At 36.2% G+C, this 23801-nt stretch overlaps 3 protein-coding genes across 4 annotated transcripts in view; 2 read left to right on the top strand and 1 right to left on the bottom strand.

Moving 5' to 3' along the window:
* Positions 1-11220, top strand: part of LOC111412405 (homeobox protein LUMINIDEPENDENS-like) — a 15241-nt gene extending 4021 nt beyond the window's left edge. The window contains exons 3-12 of the mRNA XM_023043329.1: positions 3301-3650; positions 3896-3989; positions 4075-4168; positions 4688-4817; positions 4903-4954; positions 5040-5080; positions 5164-5246; positions 6776-7183; positions 9368-9897; positions 10324-11220. Of these exons, the coding sequence (XP_022899097.1) occupies positions 3301-3650; positions 3896-3989; positions 4075-4168; positions 4688-4817; positions 4903-4954; positions 5040-5080; positions 5164-5246; positions 6776-7183; positions 9368-9897; positions 10324-10992 (2451 nt within the window). The 3' untranslated portion in view covers positions 10993-11220. The remainder of the gene's footprint in view (positions 1-3300; positions 3651-3895; positions 3990-4074; positions 4169-4687; positions 4818-4902; positions 4955-5039; positions 5081-5163; positions 5247-6775; positions 7184-9367; positions 9898-10323) is intronic.
* A 460-nt stretch (positions 11221-11680) lies between these two features.
* Positions 11681-19439, top strand: LOC111412404 (metal tolerance protein 2). 2 transcript variants are annotated; one of them, XM_023043326.1, is made up of 12 exons: positions 11681-12181; positions 12304-12373; positions 13162-13259; positions 13583-13737; positions 15028-15143; positions 15636-15732; positions 15888-15972; positions 17528-17590; positions 17740-17845; positions 18285-18427; positions 18950-19041; positions 19140-19439. In XM_023043326.1, exons 1-12 carry the CDS (start codon positions 11825-11827, stop codon positions 19255-19257), a joined length of 1500 nt encoding a protein of 499 aa, XP_022899094.1. In that variant the 5' UTR covers positions 11681-11824; the 3' UTR covers positions 19258-19439. The 2 variants fall into 2 exon arrangements, with proteins under 2 accessions (XP_022899094.1, XP_022899096.1); XM_023043328.1 differs by having other exon boundaries at positions 12110-12181; positions 12304-12387.
* Positions 19440-20066: 627 nt separating this feature from the next.
* On the bottom strand, positions 20067-22935 carry LOC111412403 (protein indeterminate-domain 2-like). Its single transcript, XM_023043325.1, has 3 exons — positions 22534-22935; positions 21642-22038; positions 20067-21248 (listed from the first exon to the last, which is right to left on the bottom strand). The coding sequence occupies exons 1-3, from the start codon at positions 22706-22708 to the stop codon at positions 20204-20206; spliced, it is 1617 nt and encodes a 538-aa protein (XP_022899093.1). The 5' UTR covers positions 22709-22935; the 3' UTR covers positions 20067-20203.
* Positions 22936-23801: the final 866 nt, after the last annotated feature.

Below are 23801 nucleotides of genomic sequence, written 5' to 3'. Positions count from 1 at the left end.
GAGAGAACTAGAGGGACCTTTAGGAGAGGGCTGACCAGATGTTTGAAGGCTTGAAAATATTTGATAGAGTTGTTCCATTTGTTCGGAATTGAATGCTCCGCTTGAAGTAGGAATTTTTGTTTCAGCTTGGTATCCTCGGCTCCTATTATTTTGCCTTGGCTTCCAGTCGGTAGGTTTTCCATGAATTTCCCAACATGTGTCTTCTTTGTGCCCCGGCTTGCGACAATGCTCACACCATGGTCGTCCCCGTTGTTTTTGGGTTGACCCATTTGCAGTCCCTTTTGAGAAAAAACCCAAAGTTCCATTTCCACTTGAAAGCCCATTACCTGGAGGCCCATTATTTTCCGGCCCACTGTTTTTTTAAAAATTCACTCCAGGCCCAATATTCGGTAGCCCATTTATCTTAACAGTTGGAGGCCCATTCCCTTTGACATTTAGGGCCGACATCTCTGGAGGAGCTCCATTCCCGTCCTTCATCATCACCGATCGACGAGCTTCCTCCCGGCGAACCTCGGCGAACACTTCGCGCGTCGGTGGTAACGGTCGCCGGCCTAAGATTCTTCCTCTAACATCATCCAGCTCTCGGTTTAGGCCTGCAAGGAACTCGAACACCCTCTCATTCTCTACCTTCTTTCTGTACAGTGTGCAGTCATCTGCACACTTCCACTCCTCTTCGACGCTAAGGTCTAATTCCTGCCAAAGATTCACCATTTCCATGTAATAATCGGTCACGTCTCTCGAGCCTTGCCGGGTCTGCCACAGTCGGGATTTGATTTCAAATATGTGCGACGAGTCTTCTACATCGGAGTAAGTCTCCTTCACTGCATCCCAGACGTCCTTTGCTGTTGGGAGAAAGAGGTATGTTTTTCCGATGGTCGGTTTCATTGAATTTACCAACCAAGCCGTCACCATGGAGTTTTCTGATTTCCACTTCTGCAGCAAGACGGCGTCGGTCGGTTTCTTGGTTTCGCCGGTAAGATACCCCAATTTTCCTTTTCCGTCTATTACTAATTTTATGGATTGGGCCCACTCTCGGTAGTTCCTTCCATTTAACTTTTCCACCATGAGTTGGAAGGTGGAGTTCTCTACTCCAATTGAACCGATTGGGGGGCTGACTTCTGTTTCGAATTCTGAAGTGGCAGAGGTCGTCGACTCTGCCATTGTTTTGCTAGGTTAGAGGAACCTACGCTCTGATACCATGAAAACGGAATTGGAATATTGAAATTTTTATTCCACAATTCTACAAAACACAACCCTATACCTCCTATTTATACTATACAATACAAATTGGAAAAGGAAACTATAATCACCTAAGGAAATAAATCAACCTGCCAATTAACCAAAAATAACAATCTAAATAAATTATAATTTCCATATTGTATGACTTTCTACGATATGCTTGTAAAAATATATACAAACATGGATCGTGCAAGCATGTCACGTAGTATGAGAAATCTGGAACAATGTGTCACGATGGTTACAAAACCCTAGGGGGCTATGTTGCAAACAGTCTCAAGATTGATGGTGACATGTTATGAATAAACGTGATGCAAACAGATTGATGATCAGTGAAAATTCAGCTGCTGACTTTGACTTTCATTTATCGAGAACATCAATAGGAGAATAGATTCAGAAAATTTGTATACAATAGTCGTGGCAAAATGTATGCTTGTAAAAATATATGAATACATGGAAATCGTGCCAGCATGTCATGTATTATGAGAAATCTGGAACAGTTTGTCATGATGGTTACAAAACCCTAGGATGCTATAGTGCAAAGAGTCTCAAGATTGATGGTGACACGTTATGAATTAACGTGATGCGAACAGATTGATGATCAGGGAAAATTTAGCTGTTGACTTTGCAACACCAAGCCCTGTATATGGGGAATTGGAGACTGAAATGGAAATCTAGTACTCAAACTATATCTGGATGGACAGTCGGAAATAATTTGTTTGTTTCTCGTTTTTAAGCAAACTAAGAGGTGCTGTTATTTATCTCAAATTTCTAAGATAGCCATGAGCTTTAAATCTGATGCATGGTCAATAATTCTATTTATTCGAAGGTTAATTAATAGAATATGACACCGAAAATTTTCACTTAATATACATAGTAATTCAAGATCCAGAAATTCTTTACGTGCCTAAACTATTTTAAAATTGAAATTTTAGTTTTTGTTGAAAGTTGGAAATTGAAACTTGGAGATAGTACTGCATGTTGCTTGATGAGCAGGATGCATATGCATGCAATAATTTCTTCAAATAGAAGACAAAGAATTCCAGTCTGTGCCGTGCTTTGTCAGTTCTAAAAGCAGGTGGAATTTCAAATCATTCACCTGTTTTAATTACTCATGCTTTATGTGTATGGGAGCATTAACTCCATTCTAGTGGGCTTTTGAGGAGCAGGAGAAATTGTTGGTAATATAAGTTTCATTATTGAAAACTTGTCAAAAAAAGGGAAAAAAAATTCAAGGCATTGAGAACTACACATTGCACTTTATCATTCATCTATGTATTGTACAGAAAGACCAGTGAAAAATCCCTAACTCTTTCACTTATGGTGAACATCAATCCGAGAATATATTTAGAAAATCCAAAACCATCCGTCTAAGTATGCAGCAGTTACAACAATGTGTATAAAAATATATGCGAAGATGGAGTCATTCAAGCGACTCACCAATGATCTATGAGAAATCTGGAAACCGGGTTGCACGATTATGGTTATTAAATTAAACCCTAGAGGCTATGGTGCTAACTATCTCAAGATTGATGGCGATGCTTTACAAATTAATGCGATGTGAACATTTTGATGATCAGTGAAAGTTCAGCAGTCGAATCTAAAACACCAAGCCCAATAAATGTGGAATGACAGGAAATATAGACAGAAAAGGAAGTCTATTGTATTTATATATACATGGATGGAATATGAACGAGCCAAAATAATTCATTCCTTCTTATCTATACCAACGTTTAGATGGAAATTTCTAAGATCCCACACTCTTTAAATTGTTATACAGAATAGATAATTCTAGTTATTTAAAGGTTAATTAACAGAGTAGCATACCTAAAATTTTGGTGTACATGAACAAATATGTTGTTTTTTCATACAATGTGAGAAGAAGTTCGAGATCTTGAAATTCTTGACATTTTAAAGTGACTTTTAGAAGGTGGATATTGTAACTCGTAGATGGCAATACCTGATGAGCAGGATGCATTTGCATGTAATAATTTTTTCGAAGGTGAAATTCTGCTTTTGTTTATTTCAGGCACTGGCTGAATTATCTTCTTATTTCTTTTGTAGGTTAGGGACTTCTTTAATAATAAACGATCACGAGTGAGGAAATTTGTCACATTGTCAAGAGAGAAGGCAAACAGATCCACTGCCTGCAATGAGATTCACGATGAGGTCCTGTCAACATCGAATCCCAATATACCTAATGAACCTGTCCCAATACACAGTGTGGTTCCTATGAATATTGAGGAAGGGCCTTCTAGCTCAGTACAGGATGAGGTCCTTTCTCACGTGGACAACTCGGATAGATATTTCGTAGAAAATATATTTAGTTTAATGAGGAAAGAAGAATTGTTCTCAGGGCAGGTTAAATTGATGGAGTGGATCCTGCAAATACAAAATCCTTCAGTGCTAAATTGGTAATTGTAACTTTCTTTTATAAGGGGAACAATTTAAGTGTATGTTTGGTAAGGATTAGAATTAGATTTTTTACTAGATTGTGATAAAAGTTTTTGAAATGTGTGATTGAAAAGCTGTGGGATTTATGAAAAATGTGGTTAATATTGATTATTTGACTTTGACTTAGATTAAAATCTGTACCAAACATGCTCTAAAATTAGAATTCTGGAAGCCTCTAACCATATAGTATCTTATGTAATTACAGGTTCTTAACTAATGGCGGCGTGATGATTTTAGCGACATGGCTAAGTCAAGCAGCTTCAGAAGAACAAACGAGTGTTCTTAATGTTGTTCTCAAGGTCTTCAGCGTTCATAATGTTGTTTTACTGCATGCTTTGCTCAAATATCTTTCAATAGTTTTAAAAGTTAATTTTCAATTTTTAGGTACTTTGTCACTTGCCACTGATGAAGGCCCTCCCTGTACACATGTCAGCAATATTACAAGGTGTTAATAAACTGCGGTTTTATAGGAAATCAGGTGTGTTCTTTTGCTTGTATAATTGCTCCTTCGCAGTGTGTCTCTTCTTAACTGGAAATAAGGAAACATTCCTGATTGGTTGATATTGTTTAATTATCGTTTCAGAGAGTAAAATGAGATTCGTAGACCCAAATATTCACTTACAGTCTGGTCAACAATGAATAATTTTTTGGTTCCTCTTGTTTGCATGATTATATTGAAACTATCTAGGAAATATCTCATTTATATGTCGACTCAACACACTCGATGTTTTTTCTAATGTATTATGGTGCAATTTTAAGCGTGGTTGGAAGTTGTATATAATTGATTTACATTATAAATAGATAGAAATGACGGTCGATAAGTGGGTACCATGAAATGTGGATAAAAACTATTTTGACTGATTATAGACAAATTATAAACATGTGCCAAACAAGGGCTGTGTTTGTTATTACACTAAAACACACTGTTCGCATCCATTGATGCTTAGTTTTTACATTCCTTCGCTAGTTTTTCTCATTTTTCTGATTTGAAGATCAGACATCTCAAACAGGGCAAGAATGCTATTAGCTAGGTGGAGCAAGGCTTTTGCAAAGAGCCAGGCTTTGAAGAAACGCAATGGGATGAATTTGGCTGCTGATGCACAGGATGAGATGCTACTGAAGCAGAGGTAAGCTGATTATTTCTTTTTTTTTTTATGTTTCCTGCAATTAGTTTTATTTGTATTCTGACAACTAAATTGTAATTTTATGCAGTATTGAAGAAGTTTTGGGCGATGAAGCAAGAGATTCAAAAGTTAACGACTTCGTAAGTTATTTGAGGCTGCTGTGTTATTTGCTCAACTCATAACTAGTGTTGCAGAGAATGCTTTCTAAACACTCTAAACTTACAGGGCAATGCTCTAATACCCTTTGAAAATCAACACAACTTAAGGTATGTGACACTTCTTTGTTTCCATAAAGTTGTTTGCCAAATTTGATTGTTGGAGACATTTTAAGCGCGGAATCCTTTTCCAGGAAGGTCAAACCTTCTCAGCCACTGAAAATGATCACTGCATCAACAGATGACTCTAACAAAAGGCGAGGAGTTCTATCAATACGTATCCTTCTATTCGCCCTTGAACTAGTCAGAGAACTAATATAGGTTTCTATATGGGAATTTCAACGTTTTTTCTATTTCTTTCACTCAGTAATTCCTTCATTGGCATTAAATCTCTGAGCACTTGCTATTATTTGTTACTTTTACGTTGATTCTTCTAGCTTACCATGACTTCTTTTGGCGATTGAAAGCTTTTAGTATTCCTTAAATGGTCAGTGTGTAAACTAATGAAGTTCAATTATGCAAGGGCTGAACCTGGGTGCTACACTAAAATAGGCTTTATCAGGGGTCACACAACTATACCCATGCTATGAGCGAGTTAAAATTAATGCTACAACGTTTGCTAAATTTAAGGTCAGAAATGGCTTGTCATTTCAAATGTATAGCAACATAGTTCAAACTTGTAGAATGGAAATGGCCAGCAATATGAATGATGATGATCCTTATCAATATAAGTGCTAAAAATTTTGATTTAGGAAGTAGTCTATTTGATGAAAGTTAAATCCTTGGTCTATTCAGTGACTGCTGAATCAATGACAACTGGAGAAACCGGTTTCTTGTTTTTGCCCTGGCTTTTCTGAATCTATTTTTGCTTCGGGGGGGTGGGGTGGTAAATGTTGAAAATTGTACGGCCGAAATGTTTTTATAAGGTAAATGAAAGATATGCTTGTGTTTTTGCCTTTATTTTTATTTGCATTAAGTGCAAATGATGCGTTTCCTTGAGCTAAATTCTGAGCCTTCCCTCGAAAGAATAACTGTAACTACTGAATATGTGACATTACAATAAGCTCACTTGTGTAACCTTATCCCTTCGTACACAATACCGTATGAAATGTTTGGCAAATTATCATACAATCAATAAGCTGATGAATTAAACTCCTGTCCGTGAAAAATTTAGTAAAAAAACTACAGCTTGATCTTGAGGTTGTCTTGCTTCGAGATGAGATAATGGTTTTATTTATTTATTATTATTAGTTTTCTTTAATAATGACCACAAAATTCTTAGGTATGGTATCTTCCTCCATTCATACATAAGAAATATTGAAGCTAGGCTTCCAAAAGTGCAGGAAGAGAAGTGAACCAGAATAACCCTCTTGCTGAGTTTTGGTAGAGGGCAAACAAATAACAATGGCTAGTATTCTTTGTATTTTGGTTTACAGAAGAGTAGCAATTAGAACTTCCTGAAATGTTTTCTTCCAACTACACGAAGTGAAATCAAAAGATAATTTTGAGTAGTAATTAGAACTTCCTGACAAGTTTTCTTCCAACTACATGAAGTGAAATCAAAAGATAATTTTTGCAGACATCTGACTAGAAAGAGATTTGGATTATTCTCTCCCTCTGTTATGGATTTGTATGGATAAGCCTGCCATTACATAGAACTTCGTGATTTCTTCCAACTTCACAAAGTGAAATCAAAAGATAATTTTTGCAGACATCTGACTAGGAAGTGATTTGGATTATCTTCTCTCCCTCTGTTATGGATTTGTATGGATAAGCCTGTACTTTGACTGCCTTAATTAGTAACAGAAGCACAAAAGCGCAGAAAAGTTCAGATGGTGGAGCAGCCAGTCCAAAGAACAGGTATAAGGAGCAGCCCTCAGGTTGCAAAATCTGTTCCTGCAACTCAAAGCCGCCCACTTTCTGCTGATGATATACAAAAAGCGAAAATACGTGCTCAATTCATACAGAATAAATACGGCAAAAGTATTACATCTCCCGATGAAAGTCAGAAAAAAATTATCTCTTCACAGGCTAGTCCTTCAGTACCCAATGCTTTTGTTCGCCCTAAACTAGAGGAACAGAATAAACTTGATATAGCTTCCTCCAAAGTGGCTACTCAGCAGGAAACTCCTCGAGATGTCACAGGGAATTTGAATTTGGATCCTCCTAGGAAAAATTGTAAGAATGTGCAGATCCCATGGCAGACACCTCCAGGTAAATTTACATATATTTTGTTTTCTTCTTTTTATTTTCATCTGATCATTTTTATTGCCTAAGTAGCACCTGGCAGATAATATTTGCCGTTTTCATGGTTAGGGTTCCCAAAGTTCAATAACACATCTTTAGTGTGTTAAAAATGTCTGGAAGGTTAATTATGTTCTGCTACTATACCTTGCCCCCATATCCTTTGCTCGCCTATTTCAAAATAAATTTGATGACTTTCTCCCTTTCCCTATTCCCAAATCATTTGCAAAACTGACCATGGCTGTTCAACGATATAAAGCGAGTTGATAAATGGATTATTAGCAAGGAAATTTGGGTGACGTACCTATGATGCACCGATATGGATACGTGTGTCCAACACGATACGTGTCGAATACGTCGACTCATGATCTTTCAAAAAAGTACCGACACAACACGTCGTCGACATGTTAATTAAATTCTTTAAAGTTCTTCATTTATATAGTATAAATTTATTTTCATACTTATTGATTTTTCTTGTTGAAATCTCTTAAATATGAGTACTTATTTGTTATTTACTAATAGCTATAGTAAGAAAGAAAAATGATTATTGTAGAGTGTTCAAAGGATGTCGGAATCGACACGAGTCCGACACATGTCGAACACGAATATGCTATTCTAGTTAGAGTGTCCATGCTACAGAGTGACGTACTAAATAAGATGAACTTATGCCTAAATAACAACACCATCAGTATTATTAAGAACTTTCTTTTGGATCACTTGCTGCATCTGCTGGCTGTGTCTGAGAGGAGGAAATCTTGCATTTAAAGAACTCTCAGTTTGAAGTTTGTCCTATATTGCTTCTTTTTCCCGGAGATTCATCAAATTATTGGGTTATGTTAATTTCTGCCTCTCAATGCTGATGGCTTCATTTGTATAGGTGACCTGTCTCATATCATGAAGTTAAGAGAGCTAATAACCTTTACTTGTTGTTCATTTGCAATCGATGTTCTTGAATTAACCGTGTCAATTAATTGCTTGAAAGAACAATTGCCTGGATATGGTGTTGATGGAGCTAAAATTGGTTTAGCAATGCATTGCCATATGATATACCTTGTGCTGTTAGGTGGACAATTTTTAACCTTGCTGAGTACTGCTTTTTAACTTTAATAAAGTCGATCGATGATAAATTAGAGAGAATGGAAAGCAAAGGGGTGTGTACAAGAATGACCAATAAATTTATGGTTTTGCTTGTTTAGATGTCCCATTCCTCCGGGACAACTCCATATCCTTAAATATTGATTTTTGGGGATCGTATCTTAATGCACCGTTTCTTCTTCTTTTTTTTCTTTTTTTTTTTTTAATTGATGCAAATAGTATGTGAGGGTTACAAGGCACAATTCTATTTTTCGACTCTTTGATGCCCGTTAGTTTGGGTTAAGGTGCGTGCAGATGTCACGTGGGAAGTACGCTCTCTACTAATTCGAGAGTCAGCAATCATTCATTTAATAACCAAATTACTAACAATCGCTTTTAACGAGTCTAATGTTCTTCTATTGCCTGCTAATTAATCGTGAAGAGATGCAACGGGGTTCAAATACTTGATTTAACTGCACTTTTGGCAGATGCAAATTTTACTACTGTTTATGTCATGTGGATCCTGAATTTGAGTTTGGGATCTAAATGGAATTGTTCAGGTTAAAAGAAAAGTGTTATTAAGGGGAAATTGACAAAAGAACATGGCCCTGCTTTTGAAATGGAGAACTCAATTACTAATTCAATTCAATCTTACCTCAATCTTTTCAAATATGGAATCTGGGATCAATAAACAGGTGATCTTGGGAGAGATTTGTTGGTATCTTGCAAATGAACTGATTATGTAAACTGCTATAGTTAGAGAAAATTTTGAGTCTTGCAAATGATCTAAAATTTTTGCTTCTTGATGTTACGGAGATTTTATAATTACAAGCTCAAAATTTTAATTTGAATGGAAAAGATTGTATGTCACGACATATTTCGTATATGTAAATATATGATGCAGCAATAAACTCAATCGTGAATGAGATTGACATTCTGAGAAGCAAAATCTTTCTAAAATTAGTATGTAAAGCATCATAATGTGATCTGTTTCCTGTTTTAGCGTAAGGCGCATTGATATTGGATCTGAGCCTTTGCCTCTGGTATTCAGTATTTCCTTTTGTTTTTTCTTTCATGCAGAAATCAATATTAGTGATTCTTGGCACGTTGGCACTGGTGAAAGTAGCAAGGAAGTTGAAGTGCAGAAAAACAGAGCGCGGCGAGAGAGGGAAGTTGTTTACAGGAGAATTCAGGAAATTCCCCCAGACCCGAGGGAACCTTGGGATGGGGAGATGGACTTTGATGATCTGCTGACCCCAGAAATACCCATTGAGCAAATGCCTGATGTTGAACCATTAGAAGCACCAGTGGAAAGCCAAGAAGTGGCAGCAACTGTTGCCTCTACATCGTCACAGAATGTTGGTGGGATCGGTATGCCTGAACCCGATCTTCAGTTGCTTGCTGAATTGCTTAAAAATCCGCAGTTGGTTTTCGCCCTGACATCTGGCCAGGGTGGTCAATTATCAAGTGGCGAGACTGTTAAGCTGCTTGATATGATAAAAGCGAATGGAGTGAACTCTTCGAGTAGTTTAGCTGCCCTAGGCACAAAAGCTGATAATAAGGTTGAAGTATCTCTTCCATCCCCAACTCCCTCCAGCGATCCTGGAACGGTGCGTAAATTCAAGCACATATTGTATACAACTTTGTTGAATATATATGGAATTGTTTCAGTTTTCTCCGCAACCTTGTGGTGTTCACGTCTGTGTTCTGGTTTGACTTGCAAACTTTGGAGGTCTTGGAGGATGGGACGGGCTATATACGTGAACACTGAAGCTGAAAATGTTCTTTGTTTTCCTTCTTTTCCCATTGAACCTACGAAATTTTGAATCCCGTAAAGAAGGAAGGGAAAAAAAAAAATAGAAAAGAAACAACGGATAGGGATCAATACAGCAAAAGTCGAAGACAACAACTAGATATAGTTCACAATTTGATCATTAACTCTTTACAATTCCTTTACTTTCATTGTTCTTTTGTTGAAGGCGACTACTGATTCATGGTATTTTTTGTTTTCTTTTCTCGACTTTTGATGTTTGCAGGGTGGATTGAAGCCTGATTTTTTAAGAAATCCATTTTCACGGCAGCACGCAGTAACAAATGGTAATGCGCACACACTTCCAACAACCAGCTTAAATTATCGAGAGATTCCGGCCAACCTTGTCTTGGCACCTCAATCGTCTGCAGCAGTTCAGCAGGTGGTCCACCAACACCAAGTGGTACCACCGGTATCATCTTTTCAAACAGCTTCTCAACAATGGCACCTAAACTTAACTTCGGCCAACACAAAATTAGCCTCGGAAATGATGATAAACGGAAATAATTTAGCTAATTCTACCTTAGGTAATGCTCAGCCATTGCCGGGTTCAGTTATGTCAACATCAACTGAAAGACAAATTTCTTACGGGCCTGAACCCCATCATCGGGAAATCGCACGATCAAATTATTATAATGCTTACACCAGAGGACCTCTGCAGGCTTCTGAGAGAAATCACTTAGAGCAGGCACCTAAGTTTGAGACGTGGAGCCCGGAAAATAGTCCAGTGAGGTCTCATGAATATGTCGTGGGCCCGAATCAACCCCAACCAATAATGAACTCGAGACATGGTTATAGAACCGAAAGGGCAATGCTGCAGAATCCGGTGCAGCCATCAGGCTATCAGGACCATGGTCGAGGTAGAAACAGAGGATGGCACGGTGGGAGGAGATAGCCTGTGCTGATAGTAATGTTCTAAGTTTTTGGTGTGGATGGGGTATATGGGCCTAATGTCAGCAAATTATAGAATTGGTGGGTTTTTTTCAGAGAACTATGGATATTTTTGTTCTCGATTTGGATAAATTATTGTGTTTTACATTCAACTTTTCTTGGTTCTGTAAAACTTCTTCGACAGCTTTTAACTGGTAAATGTTCAAAATGAGCTACACAAATTGGTATTTGAGCCCCATTTTTATGAAAAAAATAAATTTTAGAATAGTGGATTTATATAAAATGCGTAGTTGAAAAATAAGAAAAAGTTTTTTATTTACGTGTAATATTATTTTAATGAATAATGTGTGGTTGAGAAGAAAAGAGAGAAATATGTATTTTGGAAAGAATGAGAATCAAATAAAGCTTTACTTCATCTGAAGTTTTCTGGACCATCAACTTATACGTTTAATGAATATTAGATATATGTTTTAAGAAGGAAATAAAATAAAATAGAATAAAAATCAATCTTTAATGATTCTCACATTGATTATTTTCTCTAAAATTGTAATGATTATAAATTATAAATTTTAATTGTTCGATAAATGTAGAAAATTAAAGAAATTATGTTATTAATTCGTTTGCAACAGTTATATAATTATTTTATTTTTTAAAATTTCTTTTTGAAATAGGAAAAAATATTTAAAAATTAAAAAACCTTTTTGAGCAAGAACCCAGGATTTGCTTGAAGGAAACGCTGGTTCCTGTCTTTAACATCCCAAATCAAAATTCTCACAGTTCACCTCGCCAATACAGAAATCTTGAATCAGGTTAACTTTTTGCTGAAGAAGTTTAAGATGGGATTTAGATTCTTGATCAATTTCCATCCAATTCAAAAAGTCTCCAGAGTGTCATCGTCTTACTCTTACAAGATTTTAAACACTCCCACTGCTGCACTTCTTGCTCTCAATTCTGAGTTATATGGAAATTCTAACGACAACCCGAATTTCAAGGTTCACAAACGGTGGCATATAGGCCATTCCCACCGCCAGCACGATCACCACCAGGATCTCAGCTCCGGCAAGGAGGGGGAGAAGATTTTCCGGCTTGGCCTAGCTGCTGATGTCGGCTTGGCCACTGGTAAAGCCTTGACCGGTTATCTTTCCGGTAGCACTGCTATTATTGCTGATGCGGCTCATTCAGTCTCCGATGTGGTATAAGTAGAGTTTAAATAACAATATTTTTTTATTATTAGCATTACACTAAATTACTTGAAAGTTTCGTGTTTTTATTCTTTCATTTTTGTTTAGTTAATTGTACGAGTCTGATGGTGTAGGTTTTGAGTGGGGTGGCATTGTTGTCCTTCAGAGCTGCCAGCGCACCGAAGGACAAAGAGCATCCATATGGTCACTTATGATCCGTATCTACGCGCTACTCTGTTCATTTTTGAAATTTATTGCTTGTGTTTTTATTTTATTTATTTATTTATTTTTTTTTTGGGGTAACTAAATCAATTTGTTATTGTATAACATCATCATCATCATCACCACCACCACTTCATCTTTCTATATACTCATATTAGTCATAGGGTCATACAGCTTCTATCAACTGCATTGATCAGAGAATTCTTAACACACTTCTCCAAATACTGTTCTGCATGACTGTGATTCTGCTTATATAAACTATCAAGTTAACATGAATCTCTTTCCCTTGATGAAGATCTTGATATGCTACACTTTTATTAAACACTGAAGGCATTCGGCTTGGTAGTTGCTTACAAAGTGTGAGGTTGAAATAGTTATTCTTGTTAGATATGTTTTTTCTTCTCAAGAATTGACTGAATTTGATATTGATAGGAAAATTTTGTTCACCCTTTTTGTAATTCCTATCCTTGTGCTTGGAATTTTCTGACTCATTTCCAGCATCAATGGTCACTTATTCTCAGTTTCCTCCTGTTTCTAATTTCTAATCCAGATTCATTCTAAGATGTTTTCTAGACATATATCATTAGTCATTGTTTAATTTATAGAGTCTATGATTGAAATGCTAATTGGCAGATTCTATCTTATAAAGCATAAATGGTTTCTACACAGTGCTGAAGAAATTTTTTTCCCTAGGTTCATCGACATATTTAAATTTTCCGTACGATTCATATTACTGTCTCTTACAATGGGCATTGCTCTTTGTTTTTCAGGACATGGTAAATTTGAGACATTAGGAGCTCTTGGAATTTCTACTATGCTTTTGGCTACAGCTGGAGGCATTGCATGGCATGCTTTGGACATCCTAGCTGTAAGTTTCTAAAAGCTTGTTTGGGAAGTATTTATAAATGGTTTAAAATACCTGTAGACAAATGAGTGGTGAATAAATGGGTAGTACTGATGAATCCTTGAAATATGTGGATTAAACGTGGCTTGATCATTTATAAATTGTTTGTAAACTTGAGTCAATTATAGGTTAGTTCTCAATTCTCAGGGAAAAGGGTTCTTTATGTTGGGTTGGAAATATTGTAAAATATTAGCATTAGAGATGATGTAAATTGTTGAATGTGGATGCATGGTTGATTTAATCATGTTTTATTTCTTTTTCATAAAGTAATTATACTTTATCTGCAGGAAATATGGTCTGTTGCTCCTGAGATAGTTAATCAGTCCTCAGCTCATGACCATGTGCACGGCCACCACCACGGTGGACATCACCATGGAATTGACATGGAACACCCAGTTCTGGCTTTGAACATGACTATAGTATCCATAGCTGTTAAAGAAGGGTCTGCAAGTCATGTTACTGTTAATTTTATGTGATATTGTTAGTTTTAGCTCCTTTGCAAACATAACATGCCTATATGATTTGGACACACTCTCATGTGAATTTCCATCTAACATCTTGTGTATTATTTGTCATGTCAACTCTTGTATGTTCACTTAACAGATGGATTTTGGCTTATAATTTCTAAACATTGATATATTCAGGTGAAGTGGTGACTTCAATATTTGCTAATGATAATTAAAATGAGGACTTCTAGAAGTTGGTTGTTATGCCCAGAAAAAAATATATCAAATTTGCTACCATAAAGAATGGAAATTGGATGACTTTTATATGTTTCACTATTATTTTTCAACTGACATATGAGAGGATGGGAGGAGGCAATAAATAGACTTTAAGCAGGATCTTAGCTTTTATTAACTTTTGATTCGAGAGAATAAAGAATTATGGAGAAACTTATGGCCAAGACTTATTTTTGCTTCTGTTGGGACTAAGTTAAATGGAAGAAAGTTTGAAGTAGAGTTGGTGCATCGATAATCCTTACTCTTGATTTGACTTTCTTTTCATTTTTCTTTTTGTTATAACCATTCAAATTTGTTTGGATATGAATTGTGCTTCTTTTAGGCACACATATATTTTGCAGACTAGAGTGTGCCTGACAGACCCATAGCAAGTGCTTATTTGATGTAGTGATAAAGTAGAGAGTTTTCTTGCTACGTTATTTTATTCATTTACAAATTCTACTTCTTTTGATATCATGAAACAACACAAATTGGCCAAAGAGTTTATCCATGGATTCTTACATGCTGAAATGGCATGGAAATTCCAGAAAATCAGGAAGAACATTGACTACAACAATTATTTGTCATGAGTATGGAATTAGGACTAACACGTATTTATCTCTTTTCTTTCCTCCGCGAGTAGGAACAATAGTTTATTGATGAGGAATTTTCCAACACTTGATAGCTGCTTTCCGGGTTGCGTCTCATTAGAACATGTCATCCTTGATTTATTAATTGATGATTATAGGATTGGATATCAATTAAAATTTTATTACTCATTTAGTGGTAAATCATGTAAGATACTGATAGACAAGTAGATATCCCAGGTTCTCGATTGCATTTAATAAATATAGCATGCTCCTTTATCGTGTGTATATATATATATATTACCTTCCATGTTGCTGTATTGACTTATACATTTTGCCTGTACCATTTAAGATGTGGATAGACAAGTTGAGGTTCCTGGTTATCTATTACATTTAAGAAATCTGAATATTTTTTTCTTTTACCAGGTTATATTGGATAACAAAAAGGGCAGGGGAAAGGACGGGCAGTGGTCTTATGAAAGCCAACGCTTGGCATCACCGCGCTGATGCAATTTCATCAGTAGTTGCTCTCATAGGGGTTGGTAAATATTTCTCTTTGACTAATGTGGCTTTGAAATTTTACTTTGGTTTTTGTTTTTACTTTTCTTCCTAAGTGGCATTTAATGTTGTTTTCAATATGTTACTTATGAGGAGTTGTTTGGTACTCATGGCTGTGCAAACCTGTTAGCATATTTTTGTTTCTAAATGTTTGTCAGCTGAAGTGTATTTCTATTTGAGAATTTGAGAGATTTTAGTTTCAGAAGCCAGGTGGTCGAAGAATGTCTGTTATCCTCTTATTCTCCTAGACATGTCATTGTGAGGCATATAGGCCTCTTTGAATGATGTACGAGCCTTTTTTCTAGTTGTTGACATTTTGTTTTCTTTATTTCTAGGCTTCTTTGCGAAATTTTAGGCTAATATTTCTAGTTTTTATCTTTTATAATTATTTATTTCATTATTAACTTGCTCATCATCTGACGTTGTTGGGATTTTCTATCATTATTGACGATATTCATTGTGAATTGCGAGATTAGGTGGATCTTTTCTTGGGGTGAGATTCCTGGATCCTCTTGCTGGACTTGTCGTTTCAGGAATGATCTTAAAAGCTGGACTCGAAACTGGTTACCAAAGGTATAATTTTGTCATATTCTTACTATTGAGTAAACATTATTTTTATCAAATGGATTAGTTTGAGATCCCTTTGATTCTTTGGAAATACAATTAGCGTTTGCCAAAGTTAGAGTTATAACATTGCTCTCTTCCATTTTGACAATTTCTAATTTTAGTATCTTGGAATTGGTGGATGCTGCTGTTCCATCACAACAACTTGAACCTTTTAAGAAAACAATTCTAGGAGTTGAGGGAGTCAAAGTAAGTCAATTTCAACCTGTGTATATTTATTTTCTTTCGCATTTTTTTTAATGTATACTGTATTTAATTTCCCTAATTACTTGTTTTGACTTAATATGAAGTTTGTTTATTTACAAGATATTTGTCTTTAAATTCTTCATGTTACCCTGAATTTCATATTTTGATCTCAACATGTTTTTTTTTTCCTATCTGCATACAAGAAAATGAAATTAGATTTAAAGCACATGGGATATTTAATGGGGGTAATGTGATGCCTGTTGTTGGAAATCATGCTGATGTGGTGTCATCACCAAATAGGGATTTTGACCTGGCAACAGGAGTTTTAATTTATTTATAGCCATATGCTTTTCAAGGCTACGAAAAACGTTGCTTTATTTATATAGAATACATCGGTGGAGGTTCATTCCTACCATGTGTTTTAGACTGTCGTAATATACATTTGTTTCTCACTTGAAATATTCTTACAAGTCTTGGACAAAAGAAAAAAAAAAATTAGGTAATTCCAAAAAATGGAAAAAAAATTAGATAAGCAAAATATGAAAAAAAAACTCGGCTGGTTACAAATGAGCTCCCTAGTCTATTGATATACATTACCTCCTCAAATAGAAGGCACAGATTTATTTGATCATTCAGCAATTGGTAGAAATTCTCTTGGAATATTTTGATGGAGAGCTTTAGAGAGTTTCTACTGATCTTTACGAAGGATTTACTTTTTGCAAAGCGATCCTTATTTTGAGTCGACAAGTGGTGTTTGTGACAATTACTGTGTTAAACCATCAGGCTTTGTCATGCTAGTGTCCTGGTTTATATAACTTGCTGATTTCATGTTCATTCCCTTGCCAACATTCGGTAGACTTCATATTTTGGGCTTAATACTCTTGCTTTTGTGTGTATTGTTCGTTGATTCCGTCAACCTTTTTGTTGCATCCAGTTTATCAATTTGAAGTTAGAGGAGCATAAAGATGTTTTAATGGTTAACTGGCTCCATAAGCATTCCTCATGAGAAAACGGAAGTGGGCTATTCTGAATCAATGACCAGTTTTCTTTAGCGTTCAATTAACCATTTAAGTAACCAACTCTTTTTCTTTTGGCTCCTACAGAAATCTGGTGAAATCTAGCAATCTAGTCCTGCTTCCAAAGTACTGTAATATGGAGAGGGTTTTGGGTTTGATCGGGGAGCTGCAATTAATTGTTCCTTAAAAATTCGTTTATTGGTGAATCAGAAAGGCTGATTTTGACCCTCGGTTTTTTATGCCGATTTGATTAATGATTAAGATAAGAGAGTCGAGTATTCATTATGAATAACAGTCATATGAGGAACCAACATCCTATGGACATGTTTCTAAGTTTTCGGTTCTTTCTTTTCTTCTCCAACTTACCTTTTGCTAAATTTCAATAGTTTGATCGCATGTTAACTGAAATCCTCTATCACTAGTGCTTTCAAGTCCGTGCTTTGCCAGAAACTTTTGCGTGGATATTTTCACATTTTCTTTCTGTAAAAAAATTGTTAATTGTCATTTTGATTTGATCTAATTATCTCCGTTGGGACTTGTAGGGATATAGTCACCTGAGAGGAAGGAAAGCTGGTTCATCTCTGTATGTTGATGTAGACATTGAGGTTCATTATTTCTCCTGCTTTTGCATAATGTAATGTGAATAGTAAATTGTTGTCAATTACTGAAAAAAGAAAAAAATGTTTAGAATGCTGACGTGGTACCCTTTAATATGTAATCTAGTGTTGCTACAGCAAATGCTTTCTCCGTGTAGGTAGATCCCTTTTCCAGTGTTAGTGCCGCACATGATGTTGAGCATAATGTTCGTTGTCAACTTCAGCAGTCCCATCCTGAGATAGCTGAAGTGTTCATACACATAGGTGAGAAACTTGGTTCCTTATAGCCATCTTTTATTGGCAACATGCAGAGATATTTTAGGCTTGGTGTCTCATTTAAGGAGGAAAAAGCAACTTTTAAACAGAAGACGAATACAGGATTGCATGATAAAAATATCGAAACCATACAGAATATTTATTCTTAGTTTGATTTTTTTATTCAGTTCTAGGGTACTAGGTTTCATTTGTAAATGAAAAAAAAAAAAGTAGGGTTCAGTATTTCCATCAATACTTTGAGCTGAAGCATTTCAAATTATTGAGGGATTGCATGCACTTGGTTGGCTATATCTGTCATTTATATTTTCTTCTTTTTTTAACCAAAAGAACAAATTACTTTGGCTAGGTTAGCACCTGAAACATTGACAGGTTAAGGTTAATGTACTGGTAAAACAAAAACCAACTTACTCATCATATTGTCTTGTAGAGCCTTCGACTTCTGAGATTCCATCCAGTTTAACCAATCATCAAGGAAATATGAGTGCAGATCACCAGATCAGTACTGTGGAGTTGGAGCAAACAGATGTTGAAGATACTGTTTCCAATATTATATCATATTATTTTTCGGAGGTATTTTTTTTTTCTTTTTATTTCAAATTTCAAGCACCTATCTGTTGTTTCTTTGATTCATCATGAGATCTGCATAGGGGTTTATCTTAATCTGGAGAGATCCACGACCTCATCTCCAGTCGTCGAATTTTATTGTAAATTTTGACAAATGTTGTAGCTTTCGGTCTTTTTAATGTCTTTGAAAGCTTTGGACCCAATAATGAAGCTCTGTTTATTTAGAATTAGATTCCTCAAAATTGAGATCAATCTTAAAACTTCATATCTATCACCTGTAAGGTTCCTCAATACCTCGTATACAAGTGTTGAGTGTCTGACATGGTGACTTCTTCCTTTGTAGGAAGGTCAATGTAACATAGGCTTTAAACTACTTTTACCTCGGTATAAGTCAGCATAATATTGAAGAAAAACAAAATTGACAGTTCATTTGTAAAGTCGGCACTCAGCATGCCTGAACTCGAGAAAACCTGTTTCTGTATACCCTCGAACTTGCTCTAACATTATGCGCTTTTTTTATGGTTTCAGAAAATGGTGGTTGAGCGCATAACACGCCATGTGTTGCAAGGGCAGATTTTCCTTCAAATCGAGGTCTCCATGCCCCCAGACATGTTAATTAGGTAAGACATATCGACGTCTCTTATAATGTTCCTTTTCTAGTTTTCAAGTTCAGTAGTTCATTCCAAAGTTAATCTTTCTACGGGTGATAAAAAATCAGCGAGGCCGTGAAGATTGCAGAAGAGGCAGAAAAAATGATTTCAGAATTGGTACCTAAAACTGTACACATCTCCATTCAGCTGCGACTTGGGCATCAAATACCAGATCTCCAGCGGTGAACTGAACCAGGAGGGGAGTTGATAAGCCCTTTCATGTTTAAGTTGAAATCATGGAGCATCAGGCAGATCATTATGACTTAGTAGAACTATAAATAGCTGTACTTGACTTTTCGCGGAGTTTTAAGGCGATAGCAACTCAAGCTCTCTTTGGTTTTTGTATATTTGCCTTGGATTTGTTTACATGTTTTATGTTTTACCCGTTTCCCATATCGATTATCACAAAAAAAAAAAAAGGAAAAAAAGAAAAAAAGAAAAAAGTAAAAGGAGCTCGAGCAGAGCTTGGGTTGGGCTCATCCAAGTGGTTAATTTATAAACTATCAAAATTATCAAATTAATTTGAATATATGAAAAATTGATCGATAATTTATAAACTATCAAATTAATTTGAAAACTACAAAATTAATTATACAAGTAGTTGAATTTTACAAACTGAGTGGTTACTAATTTACAAACTAAAAAAATTGATTATGCAAGTGGTTTAAAGTGAGCCACACGACCCCATATGTGGGCAGATACATATTTGGGCTCGTGCGGCTTGCCAGCTAGCCCGAGGTCGGGTTAAATCTCAAATTTGAGGCATGGCCCGAGCCTTGGCTCATACAAACGAGCTTTAAGTAGACTTGGCTCATAAGCTTTAAGTAGACTTGGCTCGGGCTTTTTTGAATCGAGCCTCGTTTGTCACCACTCATTAAGAACGAGACTTTGTTGTAAAATTCATGATCATGAACTTTTAAGGAATAAGCAAATGTAGTGCTGTTCTTCAACTCAATAATCAAGTTTTTTCATTGGATTAGCAATAGAAGGCTAAGTTAAAATTCAACATGAAATCCAGTGTCTAACGATGAGGTTGATTTTAAGACACTGTGAGATTTCATTAGATGTCTTCTCATTGTACTATCCGACATTGTTTTGTAACATAAATGTTTGATTCCTACATTGCAATATCTCACACATCATCCCATAAGGGCTTTTCCATGGCAGAATCCCTATGAGAGAACTGTTGAAAAGGGTTCACTACTTGCATTCTCTGTTGGTTTATAGCCTCCAAATCCAATCTCTGTTGATGCATATTTTGAGGCCTCGATCCACCGACACCTAGGAAATCCACTGTCATCACATCGTTGCCCCCTAGCCTGGACGGGCCGGAAGAATTCATCCCCACGACATTTCTTCCCCGGACAGGCCCAGAATTTTCACTGTCCTCTTGTTCCATAGCATTCTTTAAGAATCCAGAATTTAATTCGTTGTTCATCAACATTCCACCGTACATCATCATGTCACTCACGGCTGAGCCACCAGTCTTGGAGGAGTCAAATAAGTCAGACACCTCTTGCGGGCTCTTGTGCATAAGCTGGCTAGAATATCCTCCTCCATTGATTCCTGCGAATGCTGATTGTTCGTTTTGCATTTGGAAGTTGTCATACGAGTTGCTTTGGTGCACATTGGACGAAGGCCTTGTCCCCGAAACTTGATCAGGACCGGCCATACTACTAACAAAGCTCTTTTGCATCATTGGAGAATTGATACTATTGCTTGCAGTTGCACCCATTTGGGCTGCCTTTTGCAACAAGGCCGTGGCAGACATGTGGGCCGAGCCTGAGATCTGACCAGGACCGCTTTTCCCATCTTGCTGGTAGTTATAACCCGATGGACTAGAACTCGAGCTTAGCTGAAGGCCTGATGACGAAGACTGAATGCTTCTCGGGCTACCAAAGAGGGAGCTGGAATTGCTCAAAAACATTCCGCCGCCAATGTTCATGGGCTTGAATGGGATTGGGACAAGATCTGGAGGAAATGATTTCAGTGGATTGTTGAAATCAGATAATCCGATAGGTGTATTTGCGTTGCTGTTAATAGGCATAGTTGAAATGAGTTCAGGCATTTGGCCTTGTAAATTAGGCCCCATTGTACTCAATAGGTTTTGGTTCGCTTTATTGTTCTCTTCAGCCAGTGCATCACAGAATGCTCTGTGTGTTATAAAACTGTCCCTCCTGCATGCACAAAATATATGTATCAGATACTGATATTATATGGGGAAAAAAATGTACAAAAGTTTCTATACTTCACACCTCGGAACACCCCATTCTTGTAGAAGTAAACTCATTTTCACATTTCTTGATCCGAAATTCGACTTATTAGTAGATTAATATATCACTTCGGAATGCCATTTATGTTATAGATTATATACCCTTTATATGAACTCTATGTCCACTCATTGCAGCAAGTTTTCATTACGAAAAAGGTGATCCCATAAAATCCTAGATAGGTAGGAGTATTAGGGTGTCTTAAGATTTCTAAATAAGTGTACGATAAGATCACACTTCATATGGTCGAACAATAACATCACAAATTGTAGATCAATTCATAAGTAATGAGATATGAACCTAGAGAATATGGTCCCACAATCGCATTTGTACTCCCTTGTTCCACAAGTTTTTTGGTGAGCTTTCCAGTCAGATTGCACAGCGTATTTCTTCGAGCACTTGTCGCATTTCCATTTCTTCTCTCCATGTTTTCGGCTATAATGCTTCTTGATTCCCGTAAGGTCTCCCAATGCTCGAGCCGGATTATGGTGCACACAAGATGGCTCCGGGCATACATAAACGCGTTTTTTTATCTCGGTATTTGTTCTTTGCCTTAATTTCCAAGGAAGATTATGACCCCTTCTATGCAATTGAAGATTTTGATCCCTTTGGAATCCTTTGTTACAAATTTCACACAGAAATCTGTTTGTCGCCATAAGGGTTGTTGGTGACAGTGCAATAACTTCTGCTGTCGGATCTTTACAATATAAAGACAAAAATTCATAGTTTCGTTAGCGATCATCCGGCAAGACAAATCTAGCATATATGTGTTGAAACAAAAAATTATTACAATATATGACTTTACGAATGAATAAATAAATTAAGTGAATAGGACATCCGTGATCTCACAAGATAAAGAAAGGTGCAATCATGCACAGTGTAGATCAATTATTGAAATTCTGAATTCAATTATTGGACCCTTTACAATTTATTTCTTTTTTAATCCAAAAGATCTGTTGAACTGAATCTACAAAACTGGTAAGCTCCTAAACCCTTCCGTATTCTATGAACAAATGCACTTCTACAAACATACTTATGCAGACCATAGTTATAAAATAAATTTAGAACTCAATAAATTTTGGGGTCGACTACGTGAACCCTTTTATGTTACTCCGTCTAGTTCATTAATAAACAAAGAGATTGATAGCGTAAAGATATAAACTCAATAAGAATTATCAGTTGCTAAAATTGCCTGGATTGCCGGGTAAGTTTCGTTTCTTCCTAGTAGGCGGCTGCTGGGAGCTGGAGTCATTGCTATTCGTAGTAGCATTAGAAACTATCGAATTTTGTGGTTTTTCTTGTGGATGTTGAATTTCTCCGGTGTTTCCCGAGGAAAAACTCCCCTCATCACCTGTCATATTTGACATCAGATAAATACTATATACTATGAAACTTTAATAAAGTATTGGTTGTCTTTTTTCGGCTTAAATTTCAAACTTGATAATGAATTTTTCGTCTCTCTCGTTCTTTCTTGTTTTTGGTGGATATGAAACTAGGAATTTTGGTTGAGGTGGAGGAGGACAAAAGCCTGAGAATTCTCCCCAATTTCTGGATGAAGAGAGTTCCTGGGCTGGCACAAAATGACCACATGAATTTTAATCTTCTTTGGCTTATTGATATATATATATATAGTAGTGATAAGAGACAGGTGATAGAGAAACGCTCCTCTTTGTTAACAATAAATTAATAAGAGCCTTTCACAGTTCACACCCCTAAACACAAAAACCCCACCCACACTATTAAAAATGTGACCTGGATTGGTGGAAAATTATCGGAGGACAGTTTCTGTTGGCATAGGGTATGTTTTTACCGACAAAATCAATTTTTAAATTTTACATATATTTACTAACGAAATATTACATCTACTCGATGCATATGTCCACCAGTAATAGTTTTTTAAACAATAGAAACATTACCAGCACAATAATTGTTATAAATAGATACATTTCCACTGTTGAAGCTATATTTTTTGTAGAGTGCATATGCGCAAAAGAATAAAAGTTTGATCCCAAATTCCACTATTTTTTTGCTATTAAATCGTAGCTGAAAATTGTTATATTCAACTGGTGTGCTGGATTCTTACATCAAAAAGTGTATTAAGCCTCTCCTTCAATAAAGTTAGTCTCCATAATTTCATGTAAAAAATTAGTCACTAAAGTGATTGCATGCACCAATCTATTGATTTTCAAACTTGTTCAAACCGGTTTTATTTTTTTCTTTAACACAGCGAAAGGCAAATGAATCGAGCTGTGTATGTTATGCATTTCTTTGATACACTCTTTAGCACTGGATTTTGAGATGCAAAGTTATATCACTGGATGTAACTGTTATAAGTTGAATCAGTTCGTGTATTGAAACTGTTATTGGTCCTATTTGGTTTAAATCATTGATGGAACCAAATGAGTTGGTATTGTTTCTTTCATTTATTTCTGGGTTTTACTGAAGATAAGGATACCAAGC

This window comes from Olea europaea, chromosome 16 (genome assembly GCF_002742605.1).
Source record: "Olea europaea var. sylvestris chromosome 16, O_europaea_v1, whole genome shotgun sequence".
Lineage (NCBI taxonomy): Eukaryota > Viridiplantae > Streptophyta > Magnoliopsida > Lamiales > Oleaceae > Olea > Olea europaea.
The sequence above is the reverse complement of the archived record's forward strand: the minus strand, read 5'-3'. Positions and strand labels throughout refer to the sequence as shown.